This window comes from Cebus imitator, unplaced genomic scaffold (assembly GCF_001604975.1).
Source record: "Cebus imitator isolate Cc_AM_T3 unplaced genomic scaffold, Cebus_imitator-1.0 Scaffold58, whole genome shotgun sequence".
Lineage (NCBI taxonomy): Eukaryota > Metazoa > Chordata > Mammalia > Primates > Cebidae > Cebus > Cebus imitator.
In genome coordinates, this window is record NW_016107373.1 from 1,037,515 (window position 1) to 1,058,251 (window position 20,737).

Consider the following 20,737-nt stretch of genomic DNA (forward strand, 5'->3'; position numbering starts at 1 on the left):
TGGACATAGAGTCTCGCTCTGTCACCCAGGCTGGAGTGCAGTGGAAGAATCTTGGCTCACTGCAACTTTCATCTTGCTTGTTCAAGTGATTCTCCTGCCTCAGCCTCCCAAGTAACTGGGATTATTTTTGTATTTTTAGTAGAGATGGGGTTTTGCCACGTTGACCAAGCTGGTCTCAAACTCCTGACCTCAGGTGATCCATCCACCTCAGCCTCCCAAAGTGCTGGAATTTCAGGCATGAGCCACCATGCCTGGCCTGCTCAACATGTTTTTAAGATTCGTGCATGCTGTCCATGTTAGGAGTTCCTTTCTTCTAATGCTTTGTGGTGTGTCACTGAATGAACGTAGCACATTTTATGGGCTGTTCACCTGTTGATGGGGGTTTGGATATGTTTTCAGTTTGGGGTTATTGTGAAGAGTGCTTCTATGAATATTCTTGTACAAATCTTCAGGGGTAAATAAGCACTTATTTCTGTTGGGTATATGCCTAGGAGTGGATTTGCTGGGTTATAATGTAAGTGTATGTTTGTTTGTTTGAGACAGAGTCTCACTCTATTGGCCAGACTGCAGTGCAGTGGTGCAATCTCGGCTCACTGAAACCTCCACCTCCTGGGTTCAGGCGAGTCTCTTGCCTCAGCCCCTGAGTAGGGATTATAGGCATGGACCACCATGCCTGGCTAATTTTTGTATTTTTAGTAATGATGGGGTTTCACCATGTTGGCCAGGCTGGTCTCAAACTCCTGACCTCATGATCTGCCCACCTGGGCCACCTATAATCCCAGCTACTCGGGAGACTGAGGCCTAGGCCACCTATAATTCCAGTTATTCAGGAGGCTAAGGCATGAGAATTGCTTGACCTCAGGAGGCAGAGGGTGCAGTGAGCTGAAATCGAGTCACTGCACTGCAGCCTGGGTGACAGAGACTCTGTTTAAAAAAAAAAAAGGGAGAGAGAGCACTGGTTTAGGAGTCCAGTGCTTGGTATCACCATCTATAACATCAGTATTATAACAACATTCACCTCACAAAGGTATTGTTGAAAAAATTAAATAAGTTTGAGATAACACTGGCCTCTTTGCAGACTTTTCATTATTTATTTATTTATTTATTTATTTTTTAAAAAGACGGGGTTTCACTGTGTTGGTCAGGCTGGTCTTGAACTCCCGACCTCAGGTGATCCGCCCGCCTTGGCCTCCAAAGTGTTTGGATTACAGGCGTGAGCCACCATGCCCGGTCTTTATTTTTCTTTTGAGATGGAGTCTCGCTCTGTTGCCCAGGCTGGAGTGCAATGGCTCACCCCACCACCACGCCCAGTTATTTTTTGTATTTTTAGTAGAGATGGAGTTTCACCATGTTGGCCAGGCTGATCTCGAACTCCTGACCTCAGGTGATCCACCCACCACGGCCTCCCAAAATGCTGGGATCATAAGCATAAGCCACTGCACCTGGCCTCTTTGCAGACTTTTACTCACAGTTGTAGGCCTGCTGAGTCTATGACATTCTTATGCCCATGCATGGCTATCTTCGCATGGAATGCTATAAAAATTACTGTAGGCCAAGCAGTGGCTCACGCCTGTTATCCCAGCACTTTGGGAGGCCAAGGCAAGCCAATCACGAAGTCATTGGTTTGACACCAGCCTGTCCCACATGGTGAAACCATGTCTCTACTAAAAACGCAAAAATTAGTTGGGCGTGGTGGCATGCACCTGTAATCCCAGCTATCGGGAGGCTGAGGCAGGAGAATTGCTTGAACCAAAGAGGTGAGGTTGCAGTAAGCCGAGATTGTACCACTGCCTTCCAGCCTGGATGATAGAGCAAGACTTAATCTCAAAAAATATATATATACTGTAAACTGGGTGATTTAAACAACAGACATCCACAAGAAGTCTTCTAAAATTTCATGGAAAATGTGTATTATGAAAAAAACTGCATGGATTAAAAAAATTTTTTTGCACCATAATAAACTCATACTAACTTGCTATAACATGAGTGAACAGGATGCAGTTTGAGGCACTAAGAAAGATAAGACATCAGTTTGAAGTGAGCCTCTATCAGAGCAAGATGAAATCTGCTAAAATTGAAGCAAGAACAAACAACTTTATGGTGAAGCTTTGGTGGAAGAATGGTGGAATCATTCATGCTTTATGAAAACTTTATGGAGGAAACGTCCCAAAGAAATCAGCAGCTTACAAATAGCCAACTCATTTTAAGAAGGGACAAGAGAGCCGTGTGTGGTGGCTCACACCTGTAATCTCAACACTTTGGGTGGCCTAGTCCGGTGGAGCACTTGAGGACAGGAGTTCAAGACCACCCTGGCCAACATGGAGACACCCCATCTCTACTAAAAATACAAAAATTAGCTGGGCATGGTGGCGCATGCCTGTAATCCCAGCTATTTGGGAGGCCGAGACAGGAGAATCGCTTGAACCAAGGAGGTGGAAGCTGCAGTGAGCCGAGATTGTGCCACTGCACTCCAGCCTGGGTGACAGAGCAAGACTCTGACTCAAAAAAAAAAGACATTTTTTTGGACAAATGAAAACACTTAAATATAGGTTAGGTATTTAATGCCCCACCATGGGTGCAGGAACACAAGGGACCCGGCACGTGCTTAGTCTTCAGGGTCTGATATGCGCCCCCAGCTGCGGAAACCGTTCATTCTCCTTGGAACTCTGCTGGCCTCAGTTGGTACCATACAGCCAAGTTTGGCATTCCTGCCTTTCGGCACAAACACATGCCTGCACACTTGAAGCAGATATTCTTTTTTTCGGGGGGGGGGGACGGAATCTTGCTCTGTTTCCCAGGCTGGAATACAGTGGCACGATCTTGGCTCATCACAACCTCCACCTCCCAGGTTCAAGCAATTTACTTGCCTCAGCCTCCTGAGTAGCTGGGATTACAGGTGTGCACTACCATACCCAAATAGTTTTTGTATTTTTGGTAGAGACAGGATTTTACCATGCTGGCCAGGCTGATCTCCAACTCCTGACTCAGGTGATCTGCCCACCTCGGCCTTCCAAAGTGCTGGGATTACAGGTGTGAGCCACGAACCTGGCCTTAAAGCAAATACTCTTTCCCTTTAAGAGCAAGGCCATAACAAAGCTGGGGGCGGGGGGTGCATTTCTGCTCAACAAGTTGGCATCAAACGAAATCATGGGTAAAGACCAACGCTAAATTGTAAGGCAAAGCTCTATAACCACTGAGAACAGTAAAAAAATATTCTAAGACACTGTTAGAGAATTTCAGGGCTCAAAGGAAGACCAGATATTATTAAATCCAGCTGTTTGCAAGCCGAGGGCCGCGTGTACGTGCTAAAGGGTGGCCTTGTCTTTCTGCATATATTTTGTTAAATCCTCAAAAACTGTGAATTTGCCTTAAGATAAAAATGAAATTTTTTCCCTTTTGGCTGAAATTTTTTCTTTTTAGGTGGTTAATAATCTTAGGTTTTTCTCAATTTAATCAGCAGTTTTCCATTTTTTCTTTTTTTATTTCTTTTTTTGTTTTGCTCTTCTGGAGAGAGTGACTTAAGCAGTTTTCTATTTTGATTAGAAAATGTGAGTAAGTTGGCCGGGTACGATGACTCACGCCTGTAATATCAGCAGTTTGGGAGGCCCAGGTGGGCAGATCACTTGAGGTTATGAGTTTGAAATCGGCCTGGCCAACATGGTGACATTCTATCTCTACAATACAAAAAAAAAAAAATTAGCCAGGTGTGGTGATGAGCGCCCATAATCCCAGATACTTGGGAGGCTGAGGCAGGAGAATCACTTGAACCCAGGAGGCGAAGGTTGCTGTGAGCCGAGATCACACCACTGCACTCCAGCCTGGGTGACTGAGACTCTCTCTCAAAAAAAAAAAAAAAAAAAAAAAAAAGTATGAGTAAGTCCATTTCTATTTAGGAAAAATATTTTTAAATATGGGATCCATAAAAGAAAAAGATGTTAGCAAATGGTTCCATGGTGGAGCCAAGATTGGGAACCATTGATTTCATTCAACTGCCCCATCTCTATGTGGTCATGGAGGAAATGGAGTGGGGACAGTCATGCAGAATTTGTGGAAGAGCCAGGATGGAAACCCAGACTCCTGCTTTAGACCAACACTTTCTCCTCTCACAATCCTTGTCCCCTGACATTCTGGTAGAGTATGACCTCACTGGACCATAAAGTTGAGCCAGAGAACACACACCTAAGGTAGAGAACTATTGTGTGGGTGAGGCTGGCCTGCCCCAAACGACTATACCTAAGGACACGTGTGAAGTCCCTTAATTTTGCTTGTCTTCCTATTTAGGAAGACTGATGACAACACTATTAAGTACAATTTAGTAATTTATTTTTTATTTTTATTTATTTTACTTTGAGATGGGGGAGCACTCTGTTGCCCAAGCTGGAGTGGAGCAGGCTGGAGTGTGGTGGCATGATCATAGCTCACTGTAGCCTTAAACTCCTGGCTCAGGTGATCCTCTCACCTCAGCCTCCTGAGTAGCTGGGAATACAGGCATGTGCCACCATGCCCAGCTTGTTTTTTAAATTTTTTTAAAATTTTATATTTTTATGTATTTATTTATTGAGATGGGAGTCTCACTCTGTCACCCAGGCTGGAGTGAAGTGGCACAATCTTGGCTCACTGCAACCTCTGCCTCCCCAGTAGCTTGGGTTCAAGCAATTCTCCTACCTCAGCCTCCCAAGTAGCTGGGATTACAGGCACACACCACCTTGCCTAGCTAATTTTTGTATTTTTAGTAGATACATGGTTTCACCATGTTGCCCAGGATGGTCTCAAACTCCTGTGCTCAAAGTGATCTGCCTGCCTTGGCCTCCCAAAGTGCTGGATTACAGGCGTAAGCCACTGCACACTGCCTAATTTTATATGTTTAGAGACAGGGTCATGCTGTCGCCCAGGCTGGAGTGCAGTGGTGCAATCACAACTTACTGCAACCTTGAACTCCTGGACTCAAGCAAGCCTCTTGACTCAGCCTCCCAAGTAGCTGCGACTACAGGCATGCACCACCGTGCCAGGCTAAGTTTTTAAAATTATTTTATAGAAACACAGTCTCACTATGTTGGTCAGGCTGGTCTCTAACTCCTGGCTTCAAGTGATTCCCCTACCTTCTTCTCCAAAAGCACTGGGATTACAGACACTAGGCCTACAATTTAGTAATTGCTCACCATTTACCAGGTAGGTAGGACTTATGAGGTAGGTACTATATTTATCCCCATTTTATGGATGAGGAAACTGAGGCACAGAGAAGCAAAGTGACTTGCCCAAGTTGATGCAGCTAGTCAAGGTCAGAACCCCAACCCACATCTCAACATGTCTAAAGGTGGAACTCTTTATGATCTGTGATGACTTGCCGGGTCCAAAGGTCTCTGAACAGCATCCGCTTTTTATTCTAAGATTCTTCTTGCACTAGTAAAGTTGCAAATCAGGACAGAAGAGCCTCGACGGGCCCCCGATTTCTGACTTTGGGCTCAGCAGCTGTAGACACTGCGTGGACTGACTTGCATCTGTGAAAAGGCTCCAGCAACATTCTCTTAGTGTCTCTGTCCTATAGCAAGGAGAAGCATCCAAATTCAGTATTACACAAAATCATTAAAAATGATCTTATCAGGCTGGGCGCGGTGGCTCAAGCCTGTAATCCCAGCACTTTGGGAGGCCGAGGTGGGTGGATCACGAGGTCAAGAGATCGAGACCATCCTGGTCAACATGGTGACACCCCGTCTCTACTAAAAATACAAAAAGTTAGCTGGGCATGGTGGCACGCGCCTGTAATCCCAGCTACTCAGGAGGCTGAGGCAGGAGAATTGCCTGAACCCAGGAGACGGAGGTTGCGGTGAGCCGAGATCGCACCATTGCACTCCAGCCTGGGTAACGAGAGTGAAACTCCGTCTGAAAAAAAAAAAAAAAAAGATCTTATCTGGAGTGAAGGAGAGGAAAAGCATGGAATAAAGGGACTTTCAACATTATAATTAATAAAAATTATATTATGGTCAGGTGCAGTGGTGCATGCTTGTAATCCCAACACTTTGGGAGACCAAGGAGGGTGGCTCACTTGAGACCAGGCTGGCCAACATGGTGAAAATACCAAAATTGGTATTTTCTACTAAAAATATCCAAATTGGCTGGGGATGATGGTGCACACCTGTAATTCCAGCTACTCAGGAGGCTGAAGCAGGAGAATTGCTTGAACCTGGGAGGCAGAGGTTGCAGTGAGCCAATATCATGCTACAGCACTTCATCCTGGGTGACAGAGTGAGACTGTTTCAAAAATAATAATAAAATAAATAGGCCGGGCACAGTGGCTCACACCTGTAATCCTAACACTTTGGGAGGCTGAGGCAGGTGGATCACTTGAGGTCAGAAGTTCAAAACCAGCCTGGCCAACATGTTAAAACCCCGTCTCTACTAAAAACCCCGAAAAACCAATCCAGGTGTGGTGGCTCACACCTGTAATCCCAGCACTTTGGGAGGCCAAGGCAGGTGGATCACCTGAAATCGGGTTCAAGACCAGCCTGGTTAACATAGTGAAACCTCATCTATACTAAAAATACAAAAATTAGCTGGGCATGGTGGCAGGTACCTGTAATCCCAGCTACTCGGGAGGCTGAGGCAGGAGAATTTCTTGAACCCCGGAGGCAGAAGTTGCAGTGAGGTAAGAGCCACTGAGCTCCAGACTAAAAAAAAAAAAAAAATCTGCCTCAAAAAATAAACAAAAATAAATAAAATAAAAATTATATTGAAATCAGAGGGAAACAAATATATATTTAGAGACAGTGTCTTGCTGTGTTGCCCAGGCTAGAATGCAGTAGTATCATCATAGCTCACTGAGCCTTGAACTCCTGAAAATATTTCCTCAGTGAAAAAAATACTCTAGTGATTAGTCTTTCCAAGAATGGTGTGCCTTTTATTTGAGCTGGAAGAGCACTAAATTAGAGTCAGAAGGCCTGAATTCTGTCCTGGGTCTGCTACTGACTGGTCTCCTGACCTTGGCAAGTGACTTGTGTTGAGGCCTCTGTTTTCTCATGGGTAACGGTAACATGAGGAGCTTGGGCGATGCTGTGTAATGCCCATTCTCACTTGAGCCATGCATGTTGGCAGAGCAGAGACTCCCAAATCACCTGCCTTTGAATCCGTTGGCTCTGTTCCGACCCTGCTGTGTATCAGGGATGGCTTTAATGGAGAAAAAAATTCTCCACCTGTGTGGCAATGTAGAAAGGGAGTGTGAGCATCCCAGCTGTTGGCCTGGGGGTGTGTAGGGTGTTGACAGGCCTCCCCAAGAGCCCAAAGCATCCCCACTCCCTGCACAATTCAATTTCAAGCAAGGAGTGTGTCCCCAGGATGCTTAAAACACTAGCCAGATACTGCTGAACAGTCCTGAGTTGAAGTGGCCCTGCCTGAGACCGGAGTTGAAAAGAAGTCGTGTACGGTCCAAGTCACAGGGTAGCAGAATAAAAACTAATCTTAGCTGCTGTTTCTCAGGCTTCGGATGGTGTGGCCTTTCTCTTCACAGATCACCACGATTTCCTGCTGTCCTCCCGCTCCTTGGACAATTTTAGGCTTATGCTTTGCCAAGAAGTTATTCAGATTGGGCAGGCAACTGGGTTAATGTCAGTGGCAAACCAGGAGGCACGGGGATGCCTGTGACATCGTGGTCAAATGCCGGGAAGCCAGAAAACCACCGCATTAGAATACTGGCTTTCAGCTGGGCATGGTGGCTCATGCCTGTAATCCCAGCACATTGGGAGACAGAGGCAGGTGGATCACTTGAGATCAGGGGTTGGAGACCAGCCTGGCCAACATGGCAAAACTCCATTTCTATTGCCCAGGTGCAGGGACTCATACCTGTAATCCCAGCACTTTAGGGGGTCAGGGCGGGTGGATTACCTGAGGTTGGGAGTTTGAGACCAGCCTGGCCAACAAGGTGAAACCCTATCTCTACTAAAAATACAAAACATTAGCTGGGTGTGGTAGTACTCGCCTGTAATCCCAGCTACCAGGAGGCTGAGACAGGAGAATCGTTTGAACCTGGGAGGTGGGAGGTGGCAGTGAGCCGAGATCATGCCATTGTACTCCAGCCTGGGCAAAGTGTGAAAACTCTGTCTCAAACAAAACAAAACAAAACTCCATCTCTACTAAAACTACAAAATTAGCCAGGCATGTTGGCGCACACCTGTAATCCTAGCTACTCAGGAGGCTGAAGCAGAATTGCTTGAACCTGGGAAGAGGAGGTGGAGTGAGCCGAGGAGATCACTGCACTTCAACCTGCGCTGCAGAGTGAGACAGGGTCTCAAAAAAAAAAAAAAAAAAATCCTGGCTTTGCCTCTGACTGATGGTGTGATCTTGGCGTCCTCTCTGAGCCTTAGTTTCTTTACCTGTAAAACAGGGACCACAATTCCTATTTTGCAGGACAGTAGAGCAAGTCTGTTTATAAAACAAGCAAGTCTGTTTTTTCCATTTCTCTTGCCTCCTGCCCCTCAAGGGAATTCCATTTGGCTTCCCCCAGCTCTCCCTTAGCTTGTCAATGACTTCCAGAAACTTCAGCAATCTCAACAGCAATGGACAATGCTGACCACATCCCACTTGATGAAACTCTTCCATCAGCTTCAATGGCACACACTGTAGGCTTTTCTCTTTTGTTGGGTGCTGATTTGTAGTGTCCCCTGATGAGCCTACCTCCTGTCACTGAACCTGAAGCATTGGATCACCCTGGCCTTGGTCTTTCTCCCTTCTCTCTGTATTGAAGGAAACCAAAATATTTCACCCCACAATATAATTCTTTGATATAGCTCAAGATGGCTATTCAGGAAGGCTGGAAATGCAATAGCTGAAAAACTGTCCTGTGTGTGGGGAGATTGGCATCTGCAGAGAAAACCGAAGGGACCGGGTGCAGTAATCCCAGCACTTTGGGAGGCTGAGGTGGGCGGATCACTTGAGATCAGAAGTTCAAGACCAGCCTGGCCAACATGGTGAAACCCCGTTTCTACTAAAAATACAAAAAGTTAGCCAGGCGTGGTGGCAGTCACCTGTAATCCCAGCTGCTTGGGAGGCTGAGGCAGAATCACTTGAACCCGGGAGGTGGAGGTTGCAGTAGCCAAGGTCGTGACATTGCACTCCAGCCTCGGCAACAAGAGAGAGAGACTGCCTCTCAAAACAAACAAACAACAACAAAAACACTACTTGGATGCAGCCAGGCCTTCTCTGAGCCCTCCCTTGTCCAGATCTAGAAAAGATTGACTGAGAGTCTGAGTCTGACACCTTTAAGATGGAAATTTTTTTTTTGAGACAGTTTTGCTCTGTCGCTCAGACTGGAGCGCAGTGGCGCGATCTTGGCTCACTACAGACTCTGCCTCCCAGGTTCAAGTGATTCTCATGCCTCAGCCTCCCCAGTAGCTGGGATCACAGGTGCGCACCACCACACCCAGCTAATGTTTATAGTGGTGCTGGAGTTTGCAGGCTGGTCTCCAACCCCTGAGTTCAAGCAATCCTCCTGCCTTGGCCTCCCAAAGTTCTAGAATTGCAGGTGTGAGCCATCATGCCCAGCCAAGTCTGACGCCTTTAAAGGTCTGATGGAAACATTTATCCCTTCTGATGGCTGCTACATGTGACATTTCATTTACATCCTGAGACCCTCTTTGCTGGCCAGGCCTTCTCTTCTCTCCCTCTCACCACCTGTCTTGCCACCATTTCCTGATTCACCACCATAAACTGTTCTGGGCCCTGCTCTGAGCTCCCTCAAAATAGTACAAAGCTGTCAACTATTTGATCATTTCTTCGAAATCTTACATTTTGTAAGACTGCTGTGCACACTAATGTATCCGTATGCCTTCTCTATTAATTTGCTTATTAATCTGCCTTTTGTCACTTTTTCAGCAAATCTTCAGAGAGCAAAGGGAAGTTTTCCCTCGTCCCCTACAGGATTCTCCCCCCGCTCCCCCAGCCCTAGCGACCACCTATTTGGTAGGGACCCCTGTGATGCTCCCTCTAACCCCAACTTTCCTTTCCAGGCTTGTATTTCCAATTGCTTATCTGTGGTCCCTCCCACAGGCACTTCAAACTCAGAATTCATCCCAAGCCCAAATCATAATTATCCCAGGTCCCACCGATACCTACTTACTTTAGAAACCTTGAGGCCGGGCATGGTGCCTTAAGCCTATAATCTCAGCACTTTGGGAGGCCAAGGCAGGTGGGTGGATCACCTGAGGTCAGGAGTTCAAGACCAGCCTGGTCAACATGGTGAAAAAATGTCTCTAAGAAAAATACAAAAATTAGCCAGGCATGGTGGTGGGCACCTATAATCCCAGCTAGTCAGGAGGCTGAGGTGGAAGGATCACTTGAACCCGGGGGTGGATGTTGCAGTGAGCCAAGATTATGCCACTTCACTCCAGCCTGGAGACAGAGCAAATCTCCATCCCCCCCCCCAAAAAAAAAGTGGGCAGGGCTTTGGCAGAACCTAGCTACGAGGTTCCCCTCATCTCTGCTCCCCACCACCAAAAAATAAAAATTTAAAAAAAAAGAAAACTTGAGTCAGATCTCCCTCTTCTCCACTGTTTGAATCATGTCACTTGTGCCTCCTGGAACACATATCCACGCAGCCACAGCCCTAACGCTGGCCTCCGCAGTGCCTCTCTGACCTCATTGGTCCTGTGCTGTCTTGGTCTCCCGGCTCCTGCTATCCACACTGGGCTTGGCCTCACTGTGCCCCGTTCAGAATCTAGCTGGTCCCTGACATCCTCCTCTATTATTCAAGCCTCTGCTTAAGCCTTGCTCTCAGAGGCCTTTGCTGACTGCCTTCTGTATGTAAATCCCACTCCCATTCTTTGTCACCCCAGCCACAGTACAGTGGCTTGATCACGGCTCACTGCAGACTCAACCTCCTGGGCTCAGGCAATCCTCCTCCATGAGCTTCCTGAGTAGCTGAGCCCACAATTGCATGTCACCACTCCTGGCTTTGTTGCCCAGGCTGGTCTCGAACTCCTGGGCTCAAGTGATCCTCCCATCTTGGCCTTCCAGAGAGTTGGGATTACAGGCATGAGCCACGGCACCTGGCCACCCTGCATTACTTTTAACACGTCTAACACTTTTATCATCTGACATGAATTTGTCATCTTTCTTTCCACACTAGGTAAGCTATGTGGACACAAAAATGACAGTCACTGCTACATCCCTAACAGCTTGCATTCAGGAAGCACTTAGTAAACATCCGCTGGATGAATGATTCCACGTCTCTGCAGGTCCACAGCTACCACCCTATGCCCAGCCACCCTGCACACTCAACCTCCTGGGCTCAGGCAATCCTCCTCCATGAGCTTCCTGAGTAGCTGAGACCACAAGTGCATGTCACCACTCCTGGCTTTGTTGCCCAGGCTGGTCTCGAACTCCTGGGCTCAAGTGATCCTCCCATCTTGGCCTCCCAGAGTTGGGGACTCCTAATTGACTTACCCACAACTGCACTTTGCTTTCCAATCCATTTCCTAGTTGTCTTTTCAAATCCAATTTGGATCCTGTTATCCCCTGTTCAAAACCCTTCTAAGTGCTCCTCAATGTCCCGAAAATAAAGTTCAAACTCCTGAGCTGTGGTCCTGTGTGATCTAGCCCTCCTCCCTCTTCATGTTTCCCCCACCTGGCCATGCTGGTCCCAGTAGCTCAGACCCACCAGTCTCTCACCACCTCCCCTCCCACCTCCACGTCCATCCAGCCACAGCTGAAACATGGGACAGGAGAGCGCAGCGGCAAAGAGCCTGACTCCAGCTCGAGGTTCTGTGGGCTGGAATCTCAACCCACTCATAGCACCGTGACCTGGGGCAGGATACTTAAAGCTCTTTGCTCCTCAGTTTCCTGATCTGTAGAAAAAAAAAAAAAAAACACTCCTACCTCATAAGGTTGTTATGAGGATTATATAAAGCACCGGTCCACAGTAAGGGCTACGCATTATCCTTCTTAGGGACGTCTTCCCTGGCACCCCAGGCCACATTAAATTGCCCTACTAAACAAGTTCACAGTACCCAGCTCTGCCCCTTTCAACTTTCATCGATTTCTGCCTCCCTGTCCCTGGCATAGGTGGATCAGTAAAGGGTAGTGCCTCTGACTGCCATGTTCATAGCTGTGTCCCAGTACCTAGCACAGTCCAGGGCACAGTAGACGCAAAATACGTCCTTCCCTGAACAGGGCTGCCTTTAGACCAGGCACACAGAGGGCACAGATCTGGCCCTAGCCACCTCCCAAGGTGTTCAGTGTTAAAAGCCATTCAGTTTGCTTCCAAATTGAAGTGCCTGTCCTCAAGGAGCTCCATGGGTATGACCATCCCAGCGTGAAGCACTCAGGCAGCAGTAGCGCTGCCAATGACCACTGCCTCATTGGTTGCCTGTAGCAGCACGTGCCCTGCGGCATTCCTAGGGAGGGAAGCAGAGCAAGCTCTACTGATGTCAATACAAAGATCTCTACTTCAGAAGAGGTCTCACCTAGTAGGCTTGGAACACGATTTGGTGGTTCCTAAGCAGGAAGGAAGTCCTTGACCTGTCTCTCACAGTAGACTCTAATCCCTACCAGGAAACCCCAAGAAAGAAGATGCAGACACACAGCGAGAAAGCACAGGGCTTTATGGAGCCATGTCAGAAGGCGAAGGTGTCAGGTGCCTGTCTCCACCTCCACCACCTCCGCCCAGGTGCTGAAGCCCAGGTCCTTATGAATTAGCACCAGGCCGGGGGCAGCGCCCGGATCCTCTGGCACCACGAAGCACTTCTCTCGGCTCTCTGAAATGGTGACCTCCACAACATCCCTGACAGGGGAGACGTCCTGCTCTCTGGGTGTGTCCATCAGTTGTGGCTCAGCCTGCAGGAGCACCACAGTGGGCCCAGAAGCAGCAGAAGGCACAGAGGGTGGGCTGGATGGCGCCTCGGGCCGGTGACTGAGCTGGTGACGCCTGAGGCTCTGCAGGAGGGTGTAGCCCATGCCACAGGTGGGGCAGCGGTAGGGTTTGTCCGCCAAGTGAGATTTGAGATGGCGCCGCAGCTTGGTGGCCAGCGTGTAAGCACGGCCACACTGGGGACAGGGAAAGGGCCTCTCTCCAGAGTGCAGGCGCTCATGAGCTCGGAGCGTGTGGGGGTCTCGGAGAGCCTTGCCACAAACGGGACACAAGTGGGCCTCCCCGGTGTGGGAGATGAGATGGCGCCGCAGTTCAGGCAGCTGGGGGAAGGCATCTGCACAGTGTGGGCAGCGGTAAGGACGCTCCCCAGTGTGGAGCCGCAAGTGCCCACGCAGGTTGCCCCGCTGGCGGAATGCCCGGCCACAGTGTGGGCACAGGAAGGGCTTTTCTCCTGTATGGAGCCTCATATGGTTCCGCAGGGAGCCCTGGTTGGCCAGGGGCCGCCCACACACAGGGCATGGGCAAGGGGCAGGGGCAGCTGGCACCTGGTGGGTCTTGTGATGCAGCCGCAGGGAGGGCCGGCGGGCAAAGGCCTTGCCACACTGGTCACAAGCAAAGGGCCGGGCACCTGAATGTACCACCTGGTGCTCTTTGAGGTCTCGCCGGGTGCCATAGGCCTTGTCACATTGCGGGCAGGGGAAGGGCCGCACCCCGCGGTGGCCCAGTGTGTGAGCTTTGAAGCTTTCCTCTGAACTGTAACTCTTGCCACACTCAGTGCAAAGAAAGGGCTTGTGGCCTGTGTGCACAAACGCGTGCTTCTTTAGGTGGCACAGTTGCAGAAATGCCTTGCCACACTCCCCACACCGGTACCGTCGCCCCTGCTTTGGGGAGCTTCCTGCTGGGCAAGGAGGGCTCTGGGAGAGTGCAGGGAAGCCAGGCTCTGGGGTCTTTGCTCTGGGTGGGCACTGATCACTGGGGCTATGTAACTTCTTGGCTAGGTAGGCATGCAGCTGGGTGCCCCTGGCAGAAGATGAGAAACTGGCTTCACTGCCATCTGGGTCCTGCTGGGTAGCAGAGTTGCTCTGAAGTTCAGGTGGAATCTGTGCCTGGGGTGGGTATTCCTCATCCACGTTACCATCCTGAAGCAAGGGGCCAAGAGGCTGGCTATCCTTGGAAAGTTGGTCCTGGGTGGGGAGCTGAAGTCCAGGGCTCACCACACTCTCTGCTTGGTTGCCAGGGGGTGACTGTGAACCAGGATCTGCAAGGCAAGAATGGGGTGCTGGGGTTAGGGAGCTTCAGTGCAAGTGGTGTTACCAGAAAATTACAGGAACAGATGTTTTCTCCCACCCAGTCCCTGAGCCTCAGAAGGAGCAAGGATATCAATCTCTTCCCTAAAGCATGAGGTACCTACTCTATTTATCATCCTGTCCAGCCGTAGGCGCCTCCTGGAGAAACACTCCTGAGAGCCGTGGTGCCCCGGCCACCTGGATCATCACTAGAGTAAGGCCATCCCAGATGAAGGATCCCCTTGTTCACCCTCTGGAGATACATATTTAGGATGTGATTCAAGACCCCCTTCCGGCCAGGCATGGTGTCTCATGCCTGTAATCCAAGCACTTTGGGAGGCCGAGACAGGCAGATCACTTGAGGTCAGGGGTTTAAGACCAGCCTGGCTAACATGGTGAAACCCTGTCTCTACTAAAAATTAAAAAAAAAAAAATTGCCAGGCATAGTGGTGCACACCTGTAATCCCAGCTACTTGGAAGGCTGAGGCAGGAGAATCACTTGAACCCGGGAGGGGAGGGCTGCAGTAAGCCGAGACTATGCCATTGCCCTCCAGCCTGAGCAACAAGAATGAAACTTCATCTCAAAAAAAGGCCAGGGGTGGTGGCTCATGCCTATAATCCCAGCACTTTGGGAGGCCAAGGCAAGTGGATCCCCTGAAGTCAGAAGTTCAAGACCAGCCTGGCCAACATGGTGAAACCCCATCTCTACTAAAAATGCAAAAATAGCCAGGAGTGGTGGCACGTGCCTGTAATCTCAGCTACTCTAGAGGCTGAGGCAGGAGAACTGCTGGAACCCGGAAGGTGGAGGTTGCAGTGAGCTGAGATTGTACCACTGCACTCCAGCCCGGGCTGATAACAGCAACACTCAGTCTCAAAAAAAAGAAAGACCCCCTTCCCACCCTAGTTCATCTGTAAAATAAAAGAACCCCCACACTGGAAAGAAGAAACATGTGAGACTGAAAACCCTGTACGTATGAAGCTTACTCCCTTACTCTTCCAGGAAGCTCTTAGGAAGGTGAAAGTTACAAACACCTGTACTATTATTCCAAAGAAGACCCATTGCTCTTCATCAGAAAGCACTGAATGACAATTTATAGTCCAAGACTGTCCCTTGCCTGAAAATTCTAGCCTTGCTGTATCTACCAACCCTAAGCTATTCAGTCATAATCCTTACCCAATACTCATCAATGCCCACCCTCCTATCCCATGTTGAACGATGCACCTTAAATCAGATTTTGAAAAGTTACTAAGGGCCAGGCACAGTGGCTCAAGCCTGTAATCTTAGCACTTTGGGAGACCGAGGTGTGTGGATCACAAGGTCAGGAGTTCAAGACCAGCCGGGCCACCCTGGTGAAACCCCATTTCTACTAAAAATACAAAAATTAGCCAGGTGTGGTGGCGTGCACCTGTAATCCCAGCTATGCAGGAGGCTGAGGCAGGAGAATCGCGTGAACCTGGGAGGCGGGTTGCAGCGAGCCGAGACAGCGTCACTACACCCCAGCCTGGGCAACAGAGTGAAACTCTGCTTAAAAAAAAAAAAAAAAAAGCTACTAAGACTCTGTAGCATCCTTCCTTATCGCAATGAGCCATGAACTCTGCTTTGTCTTATCAACAGGTTGTTTTGGTAGGGAAATTGCTGGGGAATCAGCATTTACTTGACACATACCTGTGCAAGGTTCTGCTGTATCCTCCCCCGGGGAGGCCACTTCTTGCTGTACAGCAGACTCCACTTCTGTCACGACTGCTACAGCTGCCTCTCTGTCCAGCCCAGGCTGGGCGAGACTTGGGTCCTCAGAGGAAAGCCGGGGCCACAGCAGCAGCTCAAAGCCGGGCAGCACCACCTGGTACACCTGCAGATGGAGCCGCTTGCTGATCCGCACTGGGGCCACATTTCCCTCACTCTCCAGCCTGCCCTGCTGTACCAAGCTGCAAAGCAAAGTAAGAGCCACCTAGGAGATGCTCACTAGTCAAGTGGTCTTCCCTGAAAGCCCCAGTCCCCAGGCAGTCCGGGTCCTAAAGGACGCCATGCCTTTGGAGCATTCACTACAAAAGAACACTGGGTAGGGAATGACAGTCAGCACTGGGTTCCAACCCAAGCCATAACAGAAAGCCTCAAAGGAACAAGTATTCATGACACACTCTCCTCTAACTTACCTAGTCCAGCCAGAACTCTGCTCACAGGCATGCACGTCTCCCCATGGGCCTAATGGCAGGTTCTGAAATAAGCCAACAAAAGTCCTTCTCAAATGTGTTTGAGGGGGTTGTTTGGGGGAAAAAAAACACAAACAAACAGATGAAACCTTCCTGGAACAAATTTAAGATGAAACTCCTGGAAGGTTAGAAGCCTCTGGTTCTACCTCTAACAGGAGAGTGCTGTCTGATTCTTCATTTAACAAAGACCAAAAAGTCTGTCTCCTTACCTCCCTCCCAAGGGTGTGCAGAATTACTAAATTGAACACATTACTGTCTTCCAATGAGTACTAAACAGAAAAACTAATAAGGAACACCAGCTTTTTAAAATGGCACTTATTGGGCCAGGCACAGTGGCTCACGCCTGTAATCCCAGCACTTTGGAAGGTCCAGGCAGGTGGGTTACTTGAGGCCAAGAGTTTGAGACCAGCCTGACCAGCATGGTGAAACCCTGTCTCTACTAAAAATACAAAAATTAGCTGGGTGTGGTGGCAGACAACTGTAATCTCAATCTACTCGGGAGGCTGAGGCATGAAAATCACTTGAACCTGGAAGATGAAGGCTGCAGTAAGGTGAAATCGTGCCACTGTACTCCAGCCTGGGCAAAAAAGCAAGACTGTCTAAGAAAAAATAAATAAGTAAATAAACAAAACGGTACTTATTGTGCAGTGAAACCCTTTATCTGCACTATTTAATCAGGGCCTCCATATAATCCCAAGAGAGCCATTGCTTTGTTTCACAGTTGACTTAAATGAGGCACGTAATTTAACGAGTTAGGTGACAAGGCTGGAATTTGATCCCATGCTTTCTTAATTCCAAAAATCTTAGATCTTGACTTTCGTCACTGCTGACACTATACGAACCCAGCTTTCAACAACTTTTCAAATCTCGATTCCTTAACTACTACTGCTGAGAGGAGGAGACAGTCTGGAGAGAAGGGACAAGACCATCTCCTATCTCCTGAAATACTCTTTCTTCGAACTGAAGAGCTGTTTAGAAATGTCCAAACCTCCCCTACATTTTCAATGGCGGAGAGCAGCCGCTCTACATATTTCAATACCTCCTCCGGCCGTGGCTTGAGTCCCTTGCCCTTCTCCTCGGAGACAGACTCCTCTTCCAGCGGCCCCCAGAGCAGGCCGGGCTGCAGGGGCTCCCCGACACACCAGACCCCCAAGCGCTGTTCCTTGGCGCGTGAGGGGCCAAGGGCCAAGCCCCGGGGGAGGCTCTTTAAAGCGAAGAGGGCTCGGCTCGGCCTGAGTGGGACGTCCTTGAGGCTCGGCGCACAGCCTTCTCCGGAGGGGTTCCATCCTAAGTCCAGGCCCAGGCGCGACTCGGGGGCTGCAGGGAAAAGGGAAGAGGGTGAGGGAGCCGCCCAAGAAGGCGTGGGGTGGAGAAAGGTGTGGGAGGAAACCGCAGGTCCAGGTGGGCCTGCGGAGCCCGAGGGATGGGTGAGGGCTCTAAGGGAGGCCCTGAAAAGTTTGAGGGGGCTCAAGGGCTCTTCAGAAGGCCCCAGCGACTCTGAGGGCACCAGAGGATCCTGGGATCGGGAGGAGAGGAGACTGAGGAGAGAGTTGACCTTAGAGTATCAGATCCATCTGGGCCAGAGCTGAGGGTCGCAGACATCACAGGTCACTCACCGAGCTGCAGCGCCTTCTTCCCCTCCAAGAGCAGCTCCTCCGTCTCCTCCATTCCGGGTCAGAAAGCCTCCTCCGCCGGAAGTGAACGTCCTCTTCTCAGCTCCTCCAGGAAACAGTCTTGGACTTCCAAATTTCTTCTCAGGAAAGAAGCCTCAGAGTCAGACCTCATTGGTGCAAAGGACTGGGAATTTGGGAGTACTGGGGAGGCAGAATTCTGTCTGAGAGAAGTACGAACCTAGCATTCCGGAGGTCCACCAGGGTTCGAGTATCTAGTAAAGCGGAACTAATTGTTCCAGCCACCTCTTTTTGGGAGTGACGAGTCGGACAGTTATGCTGTTACATCCCCGAGGTGGGCACTTAGGCGGGCAAGTGCAGGAAGTGGGCGGGGCTCCTGGAAAGGCCATGTTTGGAGCCGGAAGTGGGTTGGAGGTGTGGCGGAAGTGGTTGGGGACCGAGGAGAACGGGAGGGGGCGGTTCCCGTTCCACCTCGGAGCCGGATGTTTGCCGAGCTTTGACAGGCGTGGCAGAGGGAGCAGTGCCCGAGTGCGGTGAGCTGCTGGCCGCGGGGTCTCCCCCGGTGGGGAGGGGGAAAGGAAAGGAGCTGGCCAGGTCGTCCGAAGGGATGGGGTCCGGATGGGGAGGACCCGAGCAGATCCAAGGAGGGGGACAGGGGTGGAATTGGGCTCAGAGGCCTGGCCTTCTTGCAGGGTTTCTGCCCCATTTTGGCGCCTGCAATAAGTGGACTTTACCATTTTCGCTACCTTCTTTCTGGAGAAAGTACTCCCCAGGGGAAAGTCCAGGCCAGATCGCTGTCATCCAGCAAGCCGGCAGGAGGGGGAAAACTCCCAGATTTGATCTGGCAAAGCACTAAGAACAAGAAATTTGAGGGAAGTATTCCTCCCTGCCACCTATTAGGCCACGATTTCAGTTCAACTTCTTAATCTGTGAAATGGGATAATTGCAAAACGCAACATGGGCTTTGTAAACCGTGAAGCTGTGTGCAAACATAATTGCAGTTGAGAGTTGTAATTGCTGTTGTATTGTGGTGGGATTTGGGTTTTTGTAATTATGGAGCTGCAACTAGAAGGCCGATTCCAACACTGAGAATATGATTTTCTTTTTTTTTCTTTTTTTTTTTTGAGATGTAGTCTCGGTGGTGTGATCTTGGCTCACTGCAACCTCTGCCTCCCAGATTCAAGTGATTCGTCTGCCTCAGCCTCTCTAGTAGCTGGGACAACAGGGTCGTGCCACCACACCTGGTTCAGTTTTGTATTTTTAGTAGAGATGGGGTTTCACCATATTGGCCAGGCTGGTCTTGAACTCCTGACCTCGTGGTCCACCTGCCTCGGCCTCCCAAAGTGCTGGGAGCAGGTGTGAGCCATCATGCCCCATGAGAATATGACTTCAAGTTGCTATGTTCTGTGTAAAAGAGAAGATTAGGTGAGAGGCTTTAGTTTGCTCTTTTGTGGCACCTCTCTGAACCTTGAGAATTGCATGAATGACAGCCACTTAGGTAATTGTTTAGGTGCTGATCCTCCCCCAGAAACCACTACAGACAGACATGGATTAAAGCCCTGCCTCTGCTGATTGTATGACCCTCAGCAATTGGCTTATTTTTTTCTGGTCCTCACTTTCCTCACTGTAAAATGGGCTTAGTAGAACATGCCTCATCAGTGCTATTGTGAGGTTGAGTTTATGTCCCCAGTTCATGGTCCTATATAGGCCCTCAATAAGTATGCGTTCCCTTCTTCACTTAGGAGATGAATTAATTGGTTCAGTTATTCAACAAATAGCATCATCTACTGTATATCAGGTGTTATTCTGAATGGGCCAGAAGTTCTTAAATGGTGATTCTCAGAAGGTGTATGAACCTCTTAAAATTGCATGCATCTACTAACTTTTCTTAGGGAAAACGTCCGCAGATGTTACCAGTTTCAGAAAAATCTACAGCTTCCAAAAAGTGATTGCCTAAGGTGATCCTTAAGACTTTTGTAATGGGCTGGGTGGTGTGGCTCACGCCTGTAATTCCAGCACTTTGGGAGGCCAAGGCGGGCAGATCACCAGAGGTCAGGAGTTCGAGACCAGCTGGCCAACATGGTGAAACCCCATCTCTACTAAAAATACAAAAATTAGCCAGATGTGGTGGCAGATGCCTGTAATCCCAGCTACTAGGGAGGCTAAGGCAGGAGAATCACTGAAACCCGGGAGGCGGAGGTTGCAATGAGCCGAGATTGCACCACTAATAGAGTCTCGCTCTATTACCTGGGCAACAGAGCAAGACTCTGTCTCAAAAAAAAAAAAAAAAAAGATTTTTGTAACGGTTTACCTTCTGAGAATGGAAAAATTAATCTCAGAGTTGGGTGTATTTTGCACAGATTAGAGCAGGCTTGTGGGTGGCTGGTGTCTTAAACAGCCAGGATACTTCATTTCTACTACTTGATGTTAGAATTTCCCTGTGCTAGCTTCCTCACCCTCCCACTGAATGGGAGTTCAACTTCCGGGCTCAGAGAAGGTAACTGCTGTGGGTTGGAGGGTGATGGGAGGGGCCAGTCTGGCTGGGAGATGGGAACAACTGGGCTTAGTTATGCTGGGAAAGGAGGTGATGTGGGGCATTGAGGGAGGTCACATCTGGAAGAATTGACAGAGTAGAAGAGCAGTTACTGGAAAAGAGGTGGAGTTCAAGTTCAGGTCCCTTTTAGATGGTGTCCTTCTCCCTCCCTCACAGCTACCCCTGCTCCCAGCTGCTCCTTCCTTTTTTTTTTTTTTTTTTT

At 49.2% G+C, this 20,737-nt stretch overlaps 2 protein-coding genes across 2 annotated transcripts in view; one reads left to right on the forward strand and one right to left on the reverse strand.

Annotated features, from left to right (window-relative positions):
- Positions 1-12,566: 12,566 nt before the first annotated feature.
- Positions 12,567-18,296, reverse strand: ZNF408 (zinc finger protein 408). Its single transcript, XM_017529284.2, has 6 exons — positions 18,202-18,296; positions 17,967-18,103; positions 17,390-17,667; positions 16,294-16,355; positions 15,806-16,065; positions 12,567-14,111 (listed from the first exon to the last, which is right to left on the reverse strand). Exons 2-6 carry the CDS (start codon positions 18,016-18,018, stop codon positions 12,616-12,618), a joined length of 2,148 nt encoding a protein of 715 aa, XP_017384773.1. The 5' UTR covers positions 18,019-18,103; positions 18,202-18,296; the 3' UTR covers positions 12,567-12,615.
- Positions 18,297-18,387: 91 nt separating this feature from the next.
- ARHGAP1 (Rho GTPase activating protein 1) overlaps positions 18,388-20,737 on the forward strand; it is a 24,734-nt gene continuing 22,384 nt past the window's right edge. The window contains exon 1 of the mRNA XM_037738891.1: positions 18,388-18,514. The gene's annotated coding sequence lies outside the window, so the exon portion shown is untranslated. The remainder of the gene's footprint in view (positions 18,515-20,737) is intronic.

Coding starts and splice junctions, on each gene's coding strand:
- ZNF408 (XM_017529284.2), bottom strand. CDS start 18,018: ATGGAGGAGACGGAGGAGCTGCTCTTGGAGGGGAAGAAGGCGCTGCAG. Junction 16,356..17,389: donor TCAAGCCACGGCCGGAGGAG/GTATTGAAATAT, acceptor GGCTTATTTCAG/AACCTGCCATTAGGCCCATG. Junction 16,066..16,293: donor CAGAGTTCTGGCTGGACTAG/GTAAGTTAGAGG, acceptor TTTGCTTTGCAG/CTTGGTACAGCAGGGCAGGC.